The sequence below is a fragment of the Prorops nasuta genome, unplaced genomic scaffold, assembly GCF_024137725.1.
Source record: "Prorops nasuta isolate Cenicafe-Biocafe unplaced genomic scaffold, Cenicafe_Pnas_1.2 PNAS00011, whole genome shotgun sequence".
Lineage (NCBI taxonomy): Eukaryota > Metazoa > Arthropoda > Insecta > Hymenoptera > Bethylidae > Prorops > Prorops nasuta.
The window spans coordinates 5981050-5998555 of NW_027116808.1; the positions used below are offsets into that span (position 1 = coordinate 5981050).

The following is a 17506-nucleotide window of genomic DNA, read 5'->3' on the forward strand; positions in this document are numbered from 1 at the left end:
TTTACTACATTTCCTGCATCGTGACGAGGAAGAACAATTGGAGCAACTATGCCCGGGCCTCAGACAGTTGATGCAAAGATTCTGTGAAAATGCGACTTTGAACGGGCCTGAGGGGTCAATGCAAGGTAGTCCTTGCACTGATACAAGAGATGGTTACTACCGCAGTGGGCACAACCAGTACTATTCACACTCGTAGCGTGTGACTTCAAGGATTTCCCAGATTCCTTTTTGGAAGTCTTAGGTTTGTTACCTAAGGATTGCATTAGTTAATGTGACGCGTTAAAAACTCAGAAAATTGAAGGAAAGTGGGATAATCTTTGCTGTTTCCCAAATACATCTCCTAGGCCAAGCGAAGGGTGTCATCCAATTTATTCTTCAGAGAATGCACAATGATGGGATCCCATGGTTCGACGCCGTAACCCATAGTTTTGAGGGCGTTGAGAGCAACCGTGACAGAGTCCTTAACCTCTTTCAGAACCTTAAAGTTGTCACCCCGTAGCGTTGGTACTTGCGAAATTTGATCTAAGAACGTATCCGTGATCATCCGTTTGTCCGTATACCTAGCCACTAGAGTGTCCCATGCTATCGCATAGTTCTCGGAGGTAATTGCTAAAAACTTAATGACCGTTGCCGCTTCTCCTTGCAAACAGGATTTTAGGTAATGGAACTTATCCCGCACGGATACATGTACTTTGTCGTGAACAATGGAACTGAACGTCTCATAAAAGTTGTTCCATTCTAAATAATCACGGGAAAACTTCGGTAAATCGATAACTGGAAGCCTAATGTGGTTTATTTTGCCTGACGGCGAAGTAGGACCTGATGCCGACATTGCACAACTGGATCGAAGTGTATCTAGATGTCCCAGAATAAATTCTTCCGCGTCACTATGGGCATCAAGGGCCGCTTGATACCAGCTTTCGGTCACGTACTCCATTTTAGCTAATTCGGCCGGTTTAGTGTGAGTAGTGATCTTAACGTGAGTTTTATGCAACACCTTAAGCCACTTCTCTACGGCGGCAAGTCTATCCTCCAAGAATGTAATTGGTGAAGTTGTTGACTCCACGCTTCTTGATATTAACAACCAACCGAACGAATTCATCCCGAATCATGGGTACGTAATTGATCGCTTCTAATAATTCACCTGAGCTAGTAATTTTGAAACTTTATCTCAGAACAAAACCACACCTTAAACACAGTCCGGAACTCTGACTTAGGAACACTGATGCACTTCAAACGTTTTTTGCCGGATATCCGGCTCGAAGGACCAAAAATTTGTGCGAAACAGTGCCCAAGTAGTTTCGAGTCCTGTGGTCAGAGGGGAAGGTTTTTTGCTCTTAAAACAAAATTGTCAAAGACAGTTTAACGATAAAAAGAGGATTTATTCAATAAATAAAATTGTACAAAATTTACAAAATATATATACAAAAGTAACCACTGTACTTAAATTATCGACATCCTAGGGATTTTGTTCCCGTCAAGTTCCAGGGATTTTCTGCGGAAGAAGATTCCCAAGAACCCTAGAAACTAAAATTCCCCAGAAAGGAACGCGGAGCAATAAACACCCGGACTGGACAATTTCCCTGGGGTATTCCCCAGACAAATCCCCAGCCACAGGAGGAAGCAAGGTTGGAGAAGTGATTTAGGGAAGGGGAAGTCCCCTTACCCCGCAGCCTCCTTCTCCGCGAGGTCTAGTGGCTCCGAGCCACCCCAACCCAGAGATGTTAACTTGTGGGAATTCGGTATCCCCACCACGCCGACACTAGGTTGCACGTACAATGACCGGCAGAAATGGCGTCCCTTGATGCGTTTAGGAACCGCATTTTAGGATCCTTCATTGTATACTCTATTCTGCTAGGCGGAGATAGGGGAATGGAACGCGATAACTATAGTAGTTAGTTTATCTCGCTCTAAATGCGTGAGTGCGAGAGAGAGCTTTATACGGCATAACAGGGCAAGCCAGGCGTCCCGAGGCTTATTTCTATCTGTGCCATTGCCTATGGCTATCTCTCTCGCTCGGTAAGAATCATTCGTCCGTCCTTGTTTAGGTCAGTTCTACGCCTATGGATACTCTCTAAAGAAGATTTTCTCAGGCGACACCATTGAAGACTGCGATTACAGCAGGGATTTTAAAATACTGTGCACCTGTCACTGTCAAACGTCAGTATGAAAGATTATTGTCGCTTACAGCGTTTGGTGCAATTAACATTATAAGTCTGGATTATTATGTGATATTTTGTAATGCACATATATATATACATATGTTAATTTACTTTTAATTTTTTAAACCAATAAGTTATTGGCATTATAGAAGAAACTCATTTAAATATAAGAATATACTGGTTTCTACTTATGTAACTTTTCTTGTAAATATAACATAATTTTAATTAATAAAATTCACTCGTTTATTAATCAGACTAAGAAGAGTTATTTCTTTTAAATTTTAACATGTATAGAATAATATCCTAAACGCGCACACTTAACTAACTATTATTAGAGAAATATTTTTATAATCGTTACACATTGATAATAATATATCTCAATATCCTTCAGTTTAAAATATCATTTACATTGAAGAAATCTTGATCAATGGTCATGAAGAGTTCGTGGCTCAATGGCTAGGTCGCTTGCCTCGAAGATTAGTTAAAGCGCTTTTGTCGGTGGTTCGAGTCCCGCGGGAGATATTTTTTTTTTTTTCGTTTTAAAAGCATTATTATCTTTTCTTTTTGTTAATTATTTGGAAGCATTGCTACTGCCTCCAAACATATTTTTGCAAACTTTAAAATATACAATGTTATATTTATGCTTTTTTTGTAATCTAATCCATATGAGCAGGAGCTCGCTTCTTCGGCATTTGTTTTGATCGGAAGTGCATGTAAACAAACCACTGAATAGCTTGTTTCTTTTTGATAAACTGTTTCATTGCAGTCTAGGTGGTTAGAGCTCGCGCATCGCTATTAGTTTTCGCGTATAATGGCACCGAATATCGAAGTTTGGTTGAGGGGGCGAATTGTAGGCCTTTGGGAGGCTGGAAAATCTAATTTAGAAATTGCAGCGCTTACAGGTGTTTCGGTGAAAACCGTTTGCCGGTGGATTACCGCTTTTCAGCGCGGCGGTGGTAACGCATTGCGTGATCACCGTGCAAATAATCATAGACCTGCTGGTTCACAACCAGTAGAGGACCAACTCCTAGTGGACTACATTTCGCGAGACCCCTTCGGGAACGTAGTTGACGGAATTGTTGAGACGGGATTTCCTTTATCCGAACGATCGGGTAGGCGGCGACTTAACACGGCCGGCATTAATTGCTATCGTCGAGCCCGCAAGATTACTCTTAATCCTCAGCACCGAGAACAAAGAGTCGCGTTTGCATTAGAAAATTTAGCGACCAGTCGTGAAACGTGGGAAACGGTGATCTGGACCGATGAAAAGGTTTTTGTATCATCCGTTGACCGACGTTTTTTTCACGTCTGGAGGCCCAGCGATTCTCGGATGAACCCCGAATACGTCGTTCAGAGTGATCGCTCTGGACGAATCACGTGTGGCGTTTGGGGGTGGGTGTCAGGAGGCACGATAGGTGAATTAGTTGAGGTTCCTCCTAAGATGTCTTCTGCAGACTACATTACGATCCTTGAAGAGGTGCTTCTTCCAAGTGTTCGTGCTGTGTATTCTGCCGAAGATATGCCAATAATCCGTGTAGTGCAGGATAATTCTGCAGTTCACACTTCACACGCCACTCGTGATTGGTTAGGGGATCATCCGGAAATCCAACTGGTCCAGTGGCCGGCCAAGAGTCCGGATTTAAATATTATAGAAAACGTTTGGGCGAGAATGACCAAAAAATGGGTCGCGCCAAGGGAGAGGACGAAAGCAGCAGTGCTTGAGAATGCAAGAGCTGTGTGGGAAGGCCTACGGCATGAACCACAGTTTCTTGAAAACTTAATTGAAACGATTCCAAATCGACTCAATCAAGTTATTGACCGGCGCGGATATTGGACTGACTACTAGACGAACTGACGTTACGTAGGACATACAATTTTGACAAAAATTAGGAAGCTCTAGCCGTGTCTGACTAACTGCCCTTTTCAGGGCAAAATAAACTTTTCAAAATATGTTTGGAAGCAGTAGCAAAGCTTCCAAATAATTAACAAAAAAAAAGATAGTAATGCTTTTCAAACGAAAAAAATAAAATATCTCCCGCGGGATTCGAACCACCGACAAAAGCGCTCTAACTAATCTTCGAGGCAAGCGACCTAGCCACTGAGCCACGAACTCTTCATGACCATTGATCAAGATTTCTTCAATGTAAATGATATTTTAAACTGAAGGATATTGAGATATATTATTATGAATGTGTAACGATTATAAAAATATTTCTCTAATAATAATTAGTTAAGTGTGCGCGTTTAGGATATTATTCTATACATGTTAAAATTTAAAAGAAATAACTCTTCTTAGTCTGATTAATAAACGAGTGAATTTTATTAATTAAAATTATGTTATATTTACAAGAAAAGTTACATAAGTGGAAACCAGTATATTCTTATATTTAAATGAGTTTCTTCTATAATGCCAATAACTTATTGGTTTAAAAAATTAAAAGTAAATTAACATATGTATATATATATGTGCATTACAAAATATCACATAATAATCCAGACTTATAATGTTAATTGCACCAAACGCTGTAAGCGACAATAATCTTTCATACTGACGTTTGACAGTGACAGGTGCACAGTATTTTAAAATCCCTGCTGTAATCGCAGTCTTCAATGGTGTCGCCTGAGAAAATCTTCTTTAGAGAGTATCCATAGGCGTAGAACTGACCTAAACAAGGACGGACGAATGATTCTTACCGAGCGAGAGAGATAGCCATAGGCAATGGCACAGATAGAAATAAGCCTCGGGACGCCTGGCTTCCCCTGTTATGCCGTATAAAGCTCTCTCTCGCACTCACGCATTTAGAGCGAGATAAACTAACTACTATAGTTATCGCGTTCCATTCCCCTATCTCCGCCTAGCAGAATAGAGTATACAGTGAAGGATCCTAAAATGCGGTTCCTAAACGCATCAAGGGACGCCATTTCTGCCGGTCATTGTACACAGTGCCAGTGATACATCGGTGAGCCAACCCCAGTAACCCCACTACTGTCGCCGCTCGCTGGTCACGCACACAGCTACATCGATACGTGCGTGTCTCGGCTTTCGCCGTTGAAGTTCGGTTAGCTCCGGTGAGGTATGAGTACGAGAGGGATGAATATACTTTTCTCGGATCTCTCATTCGCTCTCTGTTTCTCCCAAGTTTAGGCAACGAGCCGCGTCAAACTCCTTTTTCACAGTATCGGCTGGCTCGATGCAATGGGAAAATAAATTTACTTTTTGCCAATTATAATTCATGAAAATTGTTAAATGTTATTACAATTTAACATTTATTCTGAAAATGGTAAAAAATTATGAAAAAAAAATAAAAGTAACAAATAAATAATATTGACCGTGACAGTAATTGATTGAAAAAATCCTTTTTATATTGCACAAAATGATCACTAAAGTGTGACATTTAAAATTCATCAAATAAAAAAAAATTATACGAAAATACATTAAAGATTGATTAATATGAAAAAATGGTTAAAAATTAGGTAAAAACTCGACCATTCTCTTACAATATCACTGCACCGATAGCAACTCGGATTTGTAAATATGACCAAATCAAGAGACACGGTAGTGTCTCGACGGCAAGTACATATAAAAGTAGAAAATGACATGTCTATACCGCCGAGCACTACCGTGTAACTTATACAGCAAGTTCAGCCGTCCCAATTTTCAAACCGATTTATTTCTATGAATGATCAATTGTCATGATTTAAGTAAAGCTTTACTTAAAATGGTTTTGAAAAACCTTTCATTTGAGCCCATAAACATTAAAATCGGTTCACGCGATCCAGAGATCTCATACTATGTTAGCTATATATATATCGAAATTTAGATTTTTCTCCGTAATCTTCTTCTTCTTTTCCAGCCAGAATGTATGTCTCGGGCTGAAGTTGGTTGCTCAACGTAGATGCTAGTGACGTCGGTAGACGTATGCGTAAACATAGTTGCACACAATCGTAAATAGTGTGTCTGTGTGTGTATCTCCGCGACATGATTTACTTTGTTTATTACGGTAAATCAGGTTAAGCTGCAAGTTTGATTGACAGTAATAACCTTAAAATAAGTAGAACCCAATTTTATAATAAATAAATGAAAGAACATTATTAGACTGTTCTTATTTGAAAAAGATGAGGTTCTACTTGTACTCAACATACTCATTAAATGGATTTTAAAGGAATCAACAGATTAGATAAGTATAAAAATAAATTTTATAATATAATTGTAATGTATCTTGTGGTACTTTGTGGGATTTTATTTCAGATTAAATTATGGTGATGTATTTATTGTCTGACTGCTGAGGGTAGAGCTGTGGAGTGAAGAATTAAAATTTAATGTGGTTGTTGTACCATTGCGGAGGATAGAGCTGACTGGATGAACTAATATTTACATATCTTCAACACCGTGCCAAAGAGAAATATACTTTCAATATTAATATGCATCGGTGATTATCAGGAGCATATTAATTATAAGAAATTGTTAAGGTATTTGAAAATCATATGGTAAACTTCCTAGTATTGAAATCATTAACAAAATCCATATTTAACTGTTTCTTTTCTTTTAACTGATGTGGGTTTCAACTGTTCGATAGGTTATATCATATTCTCAATTGAAACTCAGTCCAGAAATTAATGATTTCCACTCCATTTTGCAGCAAGTTATCTGACCAGTTTGAAAAGTGTTTAGAAATTTGTGATACGTACATATGAGGACTCTGGCACAGGAAATGTTATAAGGACCACTCATCAATGTAATTTCAATGCGACCTTTGTCAAGAGTTAGCAGCATAAACGGATCAATGAATAGTGCTGAAAAGAAACGGAGTATGCAAAATGACAATGCCAACTTCGACTATATGCTTGATTCTAGCATATTCGATACTTTACGAATTGCTTGTCCAGTCTTGCCCCTGTATCACCCAAGTAGCTGATGGAGTTACTGAAGTTTGGCAAAGTCAGATGTTGGTAAAAAGTCAAGTGTTGACAAACAAATGAAATGATTCATGTTTTTGTTTAAATATTATTTTCTTTGAATATTGAGATTATTAAATGATGAATTTGATTTTAGGTTTCCTGGTAGTGTCGTCATTTAGTATTTTATAGTCACTGTACAAGTCTATTACAGAAAATAGTAATACTTGTGCTTTGACTTAAATACATTTGGTATAATTGAACTAAAAATCCAAGGAGGAAGGTTCGCACATATAATGACTGATGGAGTTGAATAAAAAATTGGACTATTCACTCCTGCATTTCCTGAGACTTGAAACAGGCCAAGATGAAAGCTTTGAAAGATTGGCAAAGTAAGAAATGGCCAATATTCACAAAAAAGTCATCCATTGCTCAGCCATGATTTAAGGATGGGATTCATTGGATGATATTATATAAAGTTGAGTTAATAACTGCTGATTGAGTTAATAACTGCTGATTATTTTCCTCCATTACCTATGCAAGTATTCTAGGCCAGAAGCAGTATACTGATCATTGGTATGGATGAGAAAATGCATGTTTATTCTCAATTGAAACTCAGTCCAGAAATTAATGATTTCCACTCCATTTTGCAGCACCAGTTATCCGACCAGTTTGAAAAGTGTTTAGAAATTTGTGAAACGTACATATGAGGACTCTGGCACAGGAAATGTTATAAGGACCACTCATCAATGTAATTTCCATGCGACCTTTGTCAAGAGTTAGCAGCATAAACGGATCAATGAATAGTGCTGAAAAGAAACGGAGTATGCAAAATGACAATGCCAACTTCGACTATATGCTTGATTCTAGCATTTTCGATGCTTTACGAATTGCTTGTCCAGTCTTGCCCTTGTATCACCCAAGTAGCTGATGGAGTTACTGAAGTTTGGCAAAGTCAGATGTTGGTAAAAAGTCAAGTGTTGACAAACAAATGAAATGATTCATGTTTTTGTTTAAAATATTATTTTCTTTGAATATTGAGATTGTTAAATGATGAATTTGATTTTAGGTTTCCTGGTAGTGTCGTCATTTAGTATTTTATAGTCACTGTACAAGTCTATTACAGAAAATAGTAATACTTGTGCTTTGACTTAAATACATTTGGTATAATTGAACTAAAAATCCAAGGAGAAAGGTTCGCACATATAATGACTGATGGAGTTGAATAAAAAATTGGACTATTCACTCCTGCATTTCCTGAGACTTGAAACAGGTCAAGATGAAAGCTTTGAAAGATTGGCAAAGTAAGAAATGGCCAATATTCACAAAAAAGTCATCCATTGCTCAGCCATGATTTAAGGATGGGATTCATTGGATGATATTATATAAAGTTGAGTTAATAACTGCTGATTATTTTCCTCCATTACCTATGCAAGTATTCTAGGCTAGAGGCAGTATACTGATCATTGGTATGGATGAGAAAATGCATGTTTATTCTCAATTGAAACTCAGTCCAGAAATTAATGATTTCCACTCCATTTTGCAGCACCAGAAATCCGACCAGTTTCAAAAGTGTGTAGAAATTTGTGAAATGATCATCTGAGGACTCTGGCATAGGAAATGTTATAAGGACGACTCGTTAATGTATCTCCTACGTCACGTTTGTCAAGAGTTAGCAGCATAAATGTGACAGTAATTGGTGCTAATATTATTTTCTTTGAAGAATTGAGATTGTTAAATAATGAATTTGATAATAAAAGAGTTACGATTAACAAATTTTTTCTATCATACCTACGAAAGGGTGGGAAAAGGAATACAATGGATTTGAAATGACCAACAGTAATAATTATAGTTTAATATATTTATTTTAACATTTATTTAAAAATTTATTATGTAAAACGACAATGCTAACTTCGATTATATGCTTGATTGTAGTTTATTCAAAGCTTTAGGAATTGCTTGTCCAGTGTTGCCCCTGTATCACCTCAAGCAGCTGAAGGAGTTACTGAAGTTTCGTAAAGTCAGATGTTGGTAAAAACTCAAATTTTGATATAGAAATGAGATGATTCATGTTTCTTTAAATTATTATTTTCTTTGAAGAATTGAGATTGTTGTATGATGAACTTTAAGATAAAATAACTACGATTAACAAATTTTTTCTATCATACCTACGAAAAGATGGGAAAAGGAATACGAAGAGTTAGATTTTGTCTATCATACTTACGAAAAGGTTGGAAAAGGAATACGAAGAGTTTGACTTTGTCCATTATACCTACGAAAAGGTGGGAAAAGGAATAAATAGGGTTTGAAATAACCAACAGCAATAATTAAGCTATAATATATTTATTTTTGAAATTTTTAAAATTTATTGGTGGCCTTGGCCACGACCACGGCCTCTTCCCCTTCCCCCCCTAGCCCCTTGCCCATAAGCCTCGTTGGCCAGCTGGCCAATCATCTTGGCGATGTTTTGGAAACCGCTGTCGCGGCGCCTCCACCATCTGGGCCGGCGGGAACGCTGATGTTGTCGCCCACCTGGAAAAATACATTATTTTAATAAAATTGCTATTTATTGATTCTATTGAGTTACTTACCATTTGCTGGACCGGCTTGACACGCGAGGCCTTCTTGTGGAGGTGGTGGTGGTGGCGGTGGTGATGGTGGTGGTGGCAGCTGGATGATGGCTGGCCTCGGCGCTGTTGAACAAACAGAAAAATTATTATTATTATTTTATTTTTTATTTAATTTTATTTCATTTTTCATTTTTTCACTTTATTTTATTTTATATTTTTAAAGAGATTTTTTGTACTTACCATTGTTAGGCGCCTGCTGCACCATGGGCTGTGTTGGGGGGATGGGCAAATTTTGCCTCCCCCTTTCATGACGGGACGATGGCCCTGGCATTGGCTCTGAAAATAATAATGAAAATATTAATATTAACCTACTATTATATAGCTACGTGCATGCATTCATATAAGTACTTATTTAAATTTTATTAATTAGCTACATATTATCCCATTCATCTCCTTCTAGTAGCTGCTGTAATTAAAAAAAGCATAAATTAGTAATTTATTTAATTATTTTTAATTATACATAAGAATCATTAATTAAAATTAAGAACTTACATTTTCCACGTGTTGAGGGTCGTCGGACATCTTTGAAAAGAAACATACTATAGCCTATGCAGTTGCAAAGTTTAATTTTTAATAGATTATGCACTCACAGTAGATTTCCTGTGATTAGACTATAGCATTTTCAACTATAGTAAAATTACTGCTCTCTATTTAAGTATTAAAAGTGATGACCGTGTTTAATTGACTAAAATGAAATTTATAATGAATAATAGAAGCAATTAAGTTAAAATAATCATTAAAACTTAATTATCTACACTTTTATTAATTATGATAATGTATAGTAAGTGCTATAGTCGAATAACACTGGTAGGGTCGGGGAAACGTTCCCAAATGCAGTGCTGGAAACCTAAAAATTCGAAACCAAAAATGTAGTGGTCTGTCTAAATAGATGGCAATCTCACATAAAAAAGGTAAATTATCATACAATTTATCTAATTTTACTTCAGAGTGTCTTCATAAATTCTGAGGTTTCTAGCCCTGCATTTTTTCACATTACACCGGTCACTGAAGATTTGGTAACGTTCGCAATTGCAGTGCTGGAAACCTAAAAATTTGAAGCCAAATAAGCAGTTTTCATGTTCGGGAGCTCGAAATCAATATATTCTGAAGATAAACTAGTTAAGTTATATGGTAATTTACCATTTTTACGTGAAATTGTAGTCTGTTTAGAATGATCACTGCTTTTTTAGTTTCGAATTCTTAGGTTTCTGGCCCTGAATCTTTCCATCTGTGATTGTGAGCTTCGTGTGGACTTCAAACCAAAGGTATACAAGGAATTATTTCATAGGTGAAGTTTTGTTCATTAATATGTACTATGAAAAGGAAAAATCTGACCTAATTTCTATGATGAGAGCCTAATAACAGAAAATGTGAGGCTTATCGGAAATTTCTTCGGTTATTCTCCAGTATGGAACACCTAAGCGAATTGAAATATCCTAAAATATATGCAAAAATAATAATAGGAAATAAAAATAGGACTTAATATATCACAATGTGAAATAATGTGAAGAAATAGCTCTAACCCACTATTTTCAAACCTTTTTTAATGCAAAATTTGAGTGTAGAAGGTACTTCCGCCTTGAAACTTTTGCTAATTCATATATAATTGTTGATATCTAAATAATTATTGCTCCAGAATATACTTAAAATAAAAGTTTATTGAAATTGAGTTTTACGCTATGATATTGATTAATCTGACTTTATCTCTGCATTGAGAAGCAAATAACTCAATTTCTCATCCTTCTCGGATGTTTCTTCGGCTATAATCTAATATAATATGTCCGAATGAACACAAACAGATGCTATTAATTATCAACAAATTATGTGGGAATCAAAATTGGGGATTCTAAGCTATGCTATAAAATAATGACCAGAAATGGCTAAAATTGTCCAATTTCAAATTGATTTTCTACAAAATTGGAGTATCGTAGGCGCTTTCGATTTGAGTTTTTTGCAATTTCAGTTATGTCCGAAGAATCATCCAAGAAATACGAGAAATTCAGTTATTTGCCTCTGAATATTTGCATAAAGTCAGATTTTTCAATATCATAGGGTAAAACACAATTTCAATAAACTCACCATTTTAGAGCTTTCAGAATGTCGGGCAACTTCAGCTTTAGAAGAAGAGCGACTACTGCTAACCAACACATTTTTATATGTCATCCGTGTAAAGTGATGTAGCATTTACCAAAAACTCTAAGCAAATCAAAATCCTCTTCCTCATTTAGTTTTTAATTTTTATAAAATGCTTATATGTAGCCTTTAATTAATAAGATTTGGCAATAAATACATAAAATGCGTTCAAATTGTATCAAATAATAAGTTGAGGTACAATAAACTCAATGTTTTTTATATTAATCTGCTAACAAATACATTTTGTGTATTTATTATTGAGTGCAATAAGTTAATGGTTATTAACAAAAAATTCCTTCTAATGAAAAAAAATGAAAAAATTTTAAGCTTCGCCAAAACTTAAACCCGAGTCTGCCGCTTGACAAACTGCTGCCTTACCATCCGCGCTACAGTGCTCACTTGGTGTACCAAAAGCAAAACAGCCTTTTAAAGACTGGCTACAATTCTTTCATTAACACGTCATAAACGATTAAGAAATAGCTGCAATAATAAATACACTTATTTACACAGCATTATTACACTAAATTTATTATGTTTTTAATTTGAAGCATACATTTTGCATGAAGATATGATAGTTTAACGGTAACCATGCAGTATACTAAATACAAAGCTAATCATATGCTACATTCTCGTAAATTAATTAAGTAATATTACAATATATGTTACGTGTAGTCGAATAATTTACGACAATGTAGCATATTAATAGCTTTGTATTTAGTGTACTGCATGATTACCATTAAACTATCATATCTTCATGTAAAATGTATGCTCCAAATTAAAAATATAATAAATTTAGTGTAATAATGCTGTGTAAATAAGAATATTTATTATTGCAGCTATTTCTTAATCGTTTATGACGTGTTAATGAAAGAATTGTAGCCAGTCTTTAAAAGGCTGTTTTGCTTTTGGTACACCAAGTGAGCACTGTAGCGCGGATGGTAAGGCAGCAGTTTGTCAAGCGGCAGACTCGGGTTTAAGTTTTGGCGAAGCTTAAAATTTTTTCATTTTTTTTCATTAGAAGGAATTTTTTGTTAATAACCATTAACTTATTGCACTCAATAATAAATACACAAAATGTATTTGTTAGCAGATTAATATAAAAACATTGAGTTTATTGTACCTCAACTTATTATTTGATATAATATGAACGCATTCTATGTATTTATTGCTAAATCTTATTAATTAATGGCTACATATAAGCATTTTATAAAAATTAAAAACTAAATGTGGAAAAGGATTTTGATTTGCTTAGAATTTTTGGTAAACGCCCTAGTAAACACAATCATATTCAAATAATATTCAGTAAATATTCTTATTTGATTCCAATTAAATGAAAAAAATATACCTGAAATATTACATAAATGTTTAAGTGGCACTCTTTGAAATATTCAATAGCAAGGTAGAGAATATTCTTTTAAGGAACATTTGAATGTTTTTAGAATATTTTAAGAATGTTCATAGGACTTTCTGGAAGAATGATTATAGACTATTTAAAAATAATGTTAATTGATCAAGAATTAAAAGTTTAAAAAATTTATAATGCTTCATTCTCATAAACATTGAATTGAAAATATTTATAGATATTTAAAATTTAATGTGCAGTGAGACAAAACATAATAAACTTTGCTAACAATTTTTTAAATTCCTTTTCCCTCAATTGCTATTATTTCTTACAATATTTCTTAAACATTCTTGCATTTATTTAAATACTGTTATTTAGTATTTGTGTGTGTGTACAAAGTAAATATAAAATAAATATATTTGAAATGTATTTAACATTTATTCTTAGTAAACCTTTATAAATGTATATATATATTTATATATATATAAATATAAAATATAAAAACAGTTATTTATACATGCCACGTATAATATTTTTTCGCACAAGTAGGAAAATTCCATCTTTCGATCAAAGCAAATAATAATGCTTCTTGTCATATAACATGTAATCTCTAATTATATAGAACTTCAAAATAAATACTTATTATTGTTAATCAGTCTTCCTTCGGTTTTCTAAATTTAGCTTTAACAAGCCATCCCTTTAGCACGCTTTCGATTTCTGAGAGTGTTGTTGTTCGGTGCGTCTTTTGTTTGGCGTCTATAAAATAAATATATTAATTAACAAACTTATATTTACTAAAACCGCGATAAGCTCTCAAATAATTTATTACTTATAACTGAATTTTTTTTATAATTTTCTATGTAATGTGAATATTTGTGTATAAGTTAGGTCATATGTTTTATTAAATTTACTTTCAATTATCTTAATGATTTTGGAATTTTAAGAGCCTTGACTATCAACATATTTTTGACGTAAGGATGAAAACCTATTCCACATTGTTCATCATCATATTACTTATTAATATTTACAATAAGTAATTTATAAAAATAAATATTTTCACCTGTAATCACAATTGCAATACGTAAAATGGAGAAGTTATTTTTTCCTTTAAAGCCGACCCAACTGTATTGTTCAGCTACTTCGTTCGAAAGGATCTTGATCATAATACGTTTAGCCATATGCTTATATGTAATACCACCAATTTTTGTCAATTCTCGTGTCTAAAAATTGCAAAAATTGAAGTACCAAATTATTTTTGTTGTATCAAACATAACTAATTATATTTCATGTGTTATGTTATGTAATATTTACCAATATTAACTTGTTGTTAGTGTTGTCTAAATAATCTTCTAAACATTGCAAATCAGCAATAGTCTTTAAAGGAAAATCAAATTTGTTCAAAACACTTTCAGTTTCAGTCACAGCAACATCATTTTCATTATTTCTTTGCAAGTACCGAATAATTACTTGAATATCTTCCCACATTTGGGATTGACGAAGATTAAGTATTTGCAACTGACGCAAAACTTGTTTTTCAAATGATCCATTATCTATAAAATATTATTTTTAATTAGTATATATATATATATATCGCAATTGTACGTTAAATATTAGAGTGCGTATCATGTTATGTAAATATGGAATATTTGTGTAAATGTAATTGTTCTTAAGTAAACTATAAGTTTTTATTTTGTATATCCAATTATTTAATGTAGCTGCCTAAATTTATAAAAATTTAATAAGTAGTTTATATATCAATCCAAATTAAAACTGTTAAATGTTCTATATTTGCATTATTATTCACAGCCTCTACTAAACATATAATTATATATATATAAGCTGCTTACTATCAAAGATCCTTAGACTCTCAGGAGCTTCGATAAACCTTGAATTATAATTCTTTTCTGGTATCAATAACTTACCTTTATTATTATTACATTGTTGCAATTGTCCTGCCGAACTAGTATTGGGCCTCAGATTTAAACTGTCATTAAAAACATTGTCCTCTACATTTCCATAACTGACATTCGTCTGCGCGTTAAAGATTTTGCATGAACTGTGTCATGCAACATTTGACAACTGGTACTGGGCTGCATCTTGAAACGTTCATGCAACTTGCTATTTCCACAGCTTGCAGATTTATTATTCGATTCCACTAATCCATCATTGTTACCTAGTTGATGAAGAAATTTAATTAATACTTGTCCCATAATAATGAAAACAAATTGTGCGAAACAGTGCCTCAAGTTGGCTCCGAACCTGTGGTCAGAAAGGAAGGCCTTATTCTAAAATAAAGTATTCAAAGCCAGGTTATGTGGTAAAAGAGTTTTTATTTAATAAATAAAATATATACAAAAGTTTACAATAATTTTACAAAAGAACCGCTAAGTTAAAAATAATCGACTTCCTAGGGAATTTGTCGTCGTCAAATTCTAGGGAATTTCGGTAAACGAAGTTTCCCAAGAACCCCAGAGACTAGAATTCCCCAGAAAGGAGCGCGGACTTATAAGCTCCCGGACTGGACAATTTCCCTAGGGTATTCCCTAGTAAAATCCCCAGCCCCGGGAGGAAACGAAGTTGGAGAAGTGGTTTTAGGGAAGGGGAAGTCCCCTTGCCCTTCGGCCGCCTTCTCCAAGAGCTCTAGTGGCTCCGAGCCACCCCAACCCCTAGGGTGAATTCTACCCCTCCCACTACCCGACTCGTCGAGAGCCCTGGACTTGGGGGTCGGAACACTGGGTCCGAGGTAGTCCTCGGAGGCAGTGTGGAGGGGAAGGAGAGGGTTGAATTTCTCCCGGGCAGTCCCCGGAGAAATCTCCCTTAAGGAGGGAGGAATGTGCCGCAGAGGGGTAGTCCCCTCTTGGTAGGCAGTGGGTGGTGGGTGATACTTACCAAAGTATCCCAAAAAGTTGCCCAAGTGGAGGCGCTGCCGTTGAGGTGTCAGTTAATTGCCGTGGAGGCGAACAAAAGCTGCTTCGTTGCTGCGGTGGCTGCTGCTATACAGCGGTCGAGCAAGGCGAGGGTGCGATGGGTCCTTATCAAGGACCCATCTATATAATTCCGCGGCACGAAACTTGCCAGCGAGAGAGCTGCTCGTGGCGCTGGCCACCTAGTGGCCAGGCGCGCAAGCTGTGCCGCGGCCGCGACGCGCCAGGGCCAGTAGACGCGCAAGCGCGCCGCGGTGAGAGATAGAGTGAGATAGAGGTAGCGGCTATACGCTGTTGGTATAGCCGTCCCCTGTGAACGCAATAGAGATAGGGAGATATCGCAGAAAATGTGGAATCTACTTCTCAGCATTTTTGCTCCTCCCGATCTCGAACAAACTCCCCCCGTTGACGCGATGGCGTCAAGAAGGAAGAATAAAATTAACTGAGTTTAACGATTTTATTTACAAAAAAAAATAAAATAAAATATACAAAACAGATAGGGACGAGACGACTATTTTTTGGGCTTCATTTGAAGCTTTGCGGAGTGAAGCTCCAAAGCGGGGGACCACCGTAGGGTGATCTTGCCCTGTGGGGCCCAGGCCTTCCAACGGCGTAACTTAAGGGCCGTATAAAGGGGCACCTCTATGGTTTGCCCGAATGCGCGTACTGTGATTTTTTGCGCATTGCGCTCAAGCTCCCTGGCACTGGGATCATCCAGGGTTTTCCCAGCCCAGTTCACTGAGGCAATGCGCTTCTGTGAGGCCATAACGGGCCTCTGCCGTCTGACCCGCGGTTTGGATGGTGGTGGTGGTGGTGCTGGGGCCTCATTCGGCCCCGCCGGGAGGACATGGCTGAACAGCCGCCGAAATTCACTTTCCTCCCGGGGGGCATGTAATTCTAGGACGTCGTCCCCCTCGTCCTCATATCCTACGCCCAGTAGGTGGGCCCATGGATAATCCGCCATGCTCAAATATCGCTGCACCAAAAAAGGCAAATGATGAGTACGAAGACTCAGTAAGTATTGTTGGAGTTTTGGAAGAAAAGACATGGCGGAAATCATAGGTGTTCCGAAGGTTTGGAACAGGAAACAGGACGACCTGAAGAGTCCCAGGACGTCCGAGAGGGGAGGTGGTAACCTGAAGAGTCCCAGGAGACCGGGAAAGAGAATAGACAACCTGAAGAGTCCCAGGAAGCCCAGAAGGAGAAAGTTAAGCGACCTGAAGAGTCCCAGGAAGCTTGAAAAGGAAAGATGACAACCTGAAGAGTCCCAGGATGCCGGAAAGCAGGGTAAAGATAGACCCTGATACGACCCAAAGCGAGGGTTAAGAAGGGAGTTTACAGAGTTGCGAGAGACTCCGTTGAATCTCGTTTCTCGCGGTTTTAACTATCGCTACGCGAGCTACCCCGTCTACTCCAGGA

At 36.5% G+C, this 17506-nt stretch overlaps 2 protein-coding genes across 2 annotated transcripts; both read right to left on the reverse strand.

The window, feature by feature from the left end:
* Positions 1–9423: 9423 nt before the first annotated feature.
* Positions 9424–9976, reverse strand: LOC136777294 (homeobox protein engrailed-1-like). Its single transcript, XM_066733462.1, has 3 exons — positions 9869–9976; positions 9650–9751; positions 9424–9590 (listed from the first exon to the last, which is right to left on the reverse strand). Exons 1-3 carry the CDS (start codon positions 9957–9959, stop codon positions 9424–9426), a joined length of 360 nt encoding a protein of 119 aa, XP_066589559.1. The 5' UTR covers positions 9960–9976.
* A 3665-nt stretch (positions 9977–13641) lies between these two features.
* On the reverse strand, positions 13642–15276 carry LOC136777623 (uncharacterized). Its single transcript, XM_066734062.1, has 4 exons — positions 15086–15276; positions 14475–14713; positions 14224–14383; positions 13642–13919 (listed from the first exon to the last, which is right to left on the reverse strand). Exons 2-4 carry the CDS (start codon positions 14646–14648, stop codon positions 13816–13818), a joined length of 438 nt encoding a protein of 145 aa, XP_066590159.1. The 5' UTR covers positions 14649–14713; positions 15086–15276; the 3' UTR covers positions 13642–13815.
* Between the last annotated feature and the right edge of the window lie 2230 nt (positions 15277–17506).

Coding starts and splice junctions, on each gene's coding strand:
- LOC136777294 (XM_066733462.1), bottom strand. CDS start 9,959: ATGCCAGGGCCATCGTCCCGTCATGAAAGGGGGAGGCAAAATTTGCCC. Junction 9,752..9,868: donor GCAGCAGGCGCCTAACAATG/GTAAGTACAAAA, acceptor TTTGTTCAACAG/CGCCGAGGCCAGCCATCATC. Junction 9,591..9,649: donor TCAAGCCGGTCCAGCAAATG/GTAAGTAACTCA, acceptor GTATTTTTCCAG/GTGGGCGACAACATCAGCGT.
- LOC136777623 (XM_066734062.1), bottom strand. CDS start 14,648: ATGTGGGAAGATATTCAAGTAATTATTCGGTACTTGCAAAGAAATAAT. Junction 14,384..14,474: donor CTAACAACAAGTTAATATTG/GTAAATATTACA, acceptor TGCAATTTTTAG/ACACGAGAATTGACAAAAAT. Junction 13,920..14,223: donor TATTGCAATTGTGATTACAG/GTGAAAATATTT, acceptor TTTATTTTATAG/ACGCCAAACAAAAGACGCAC.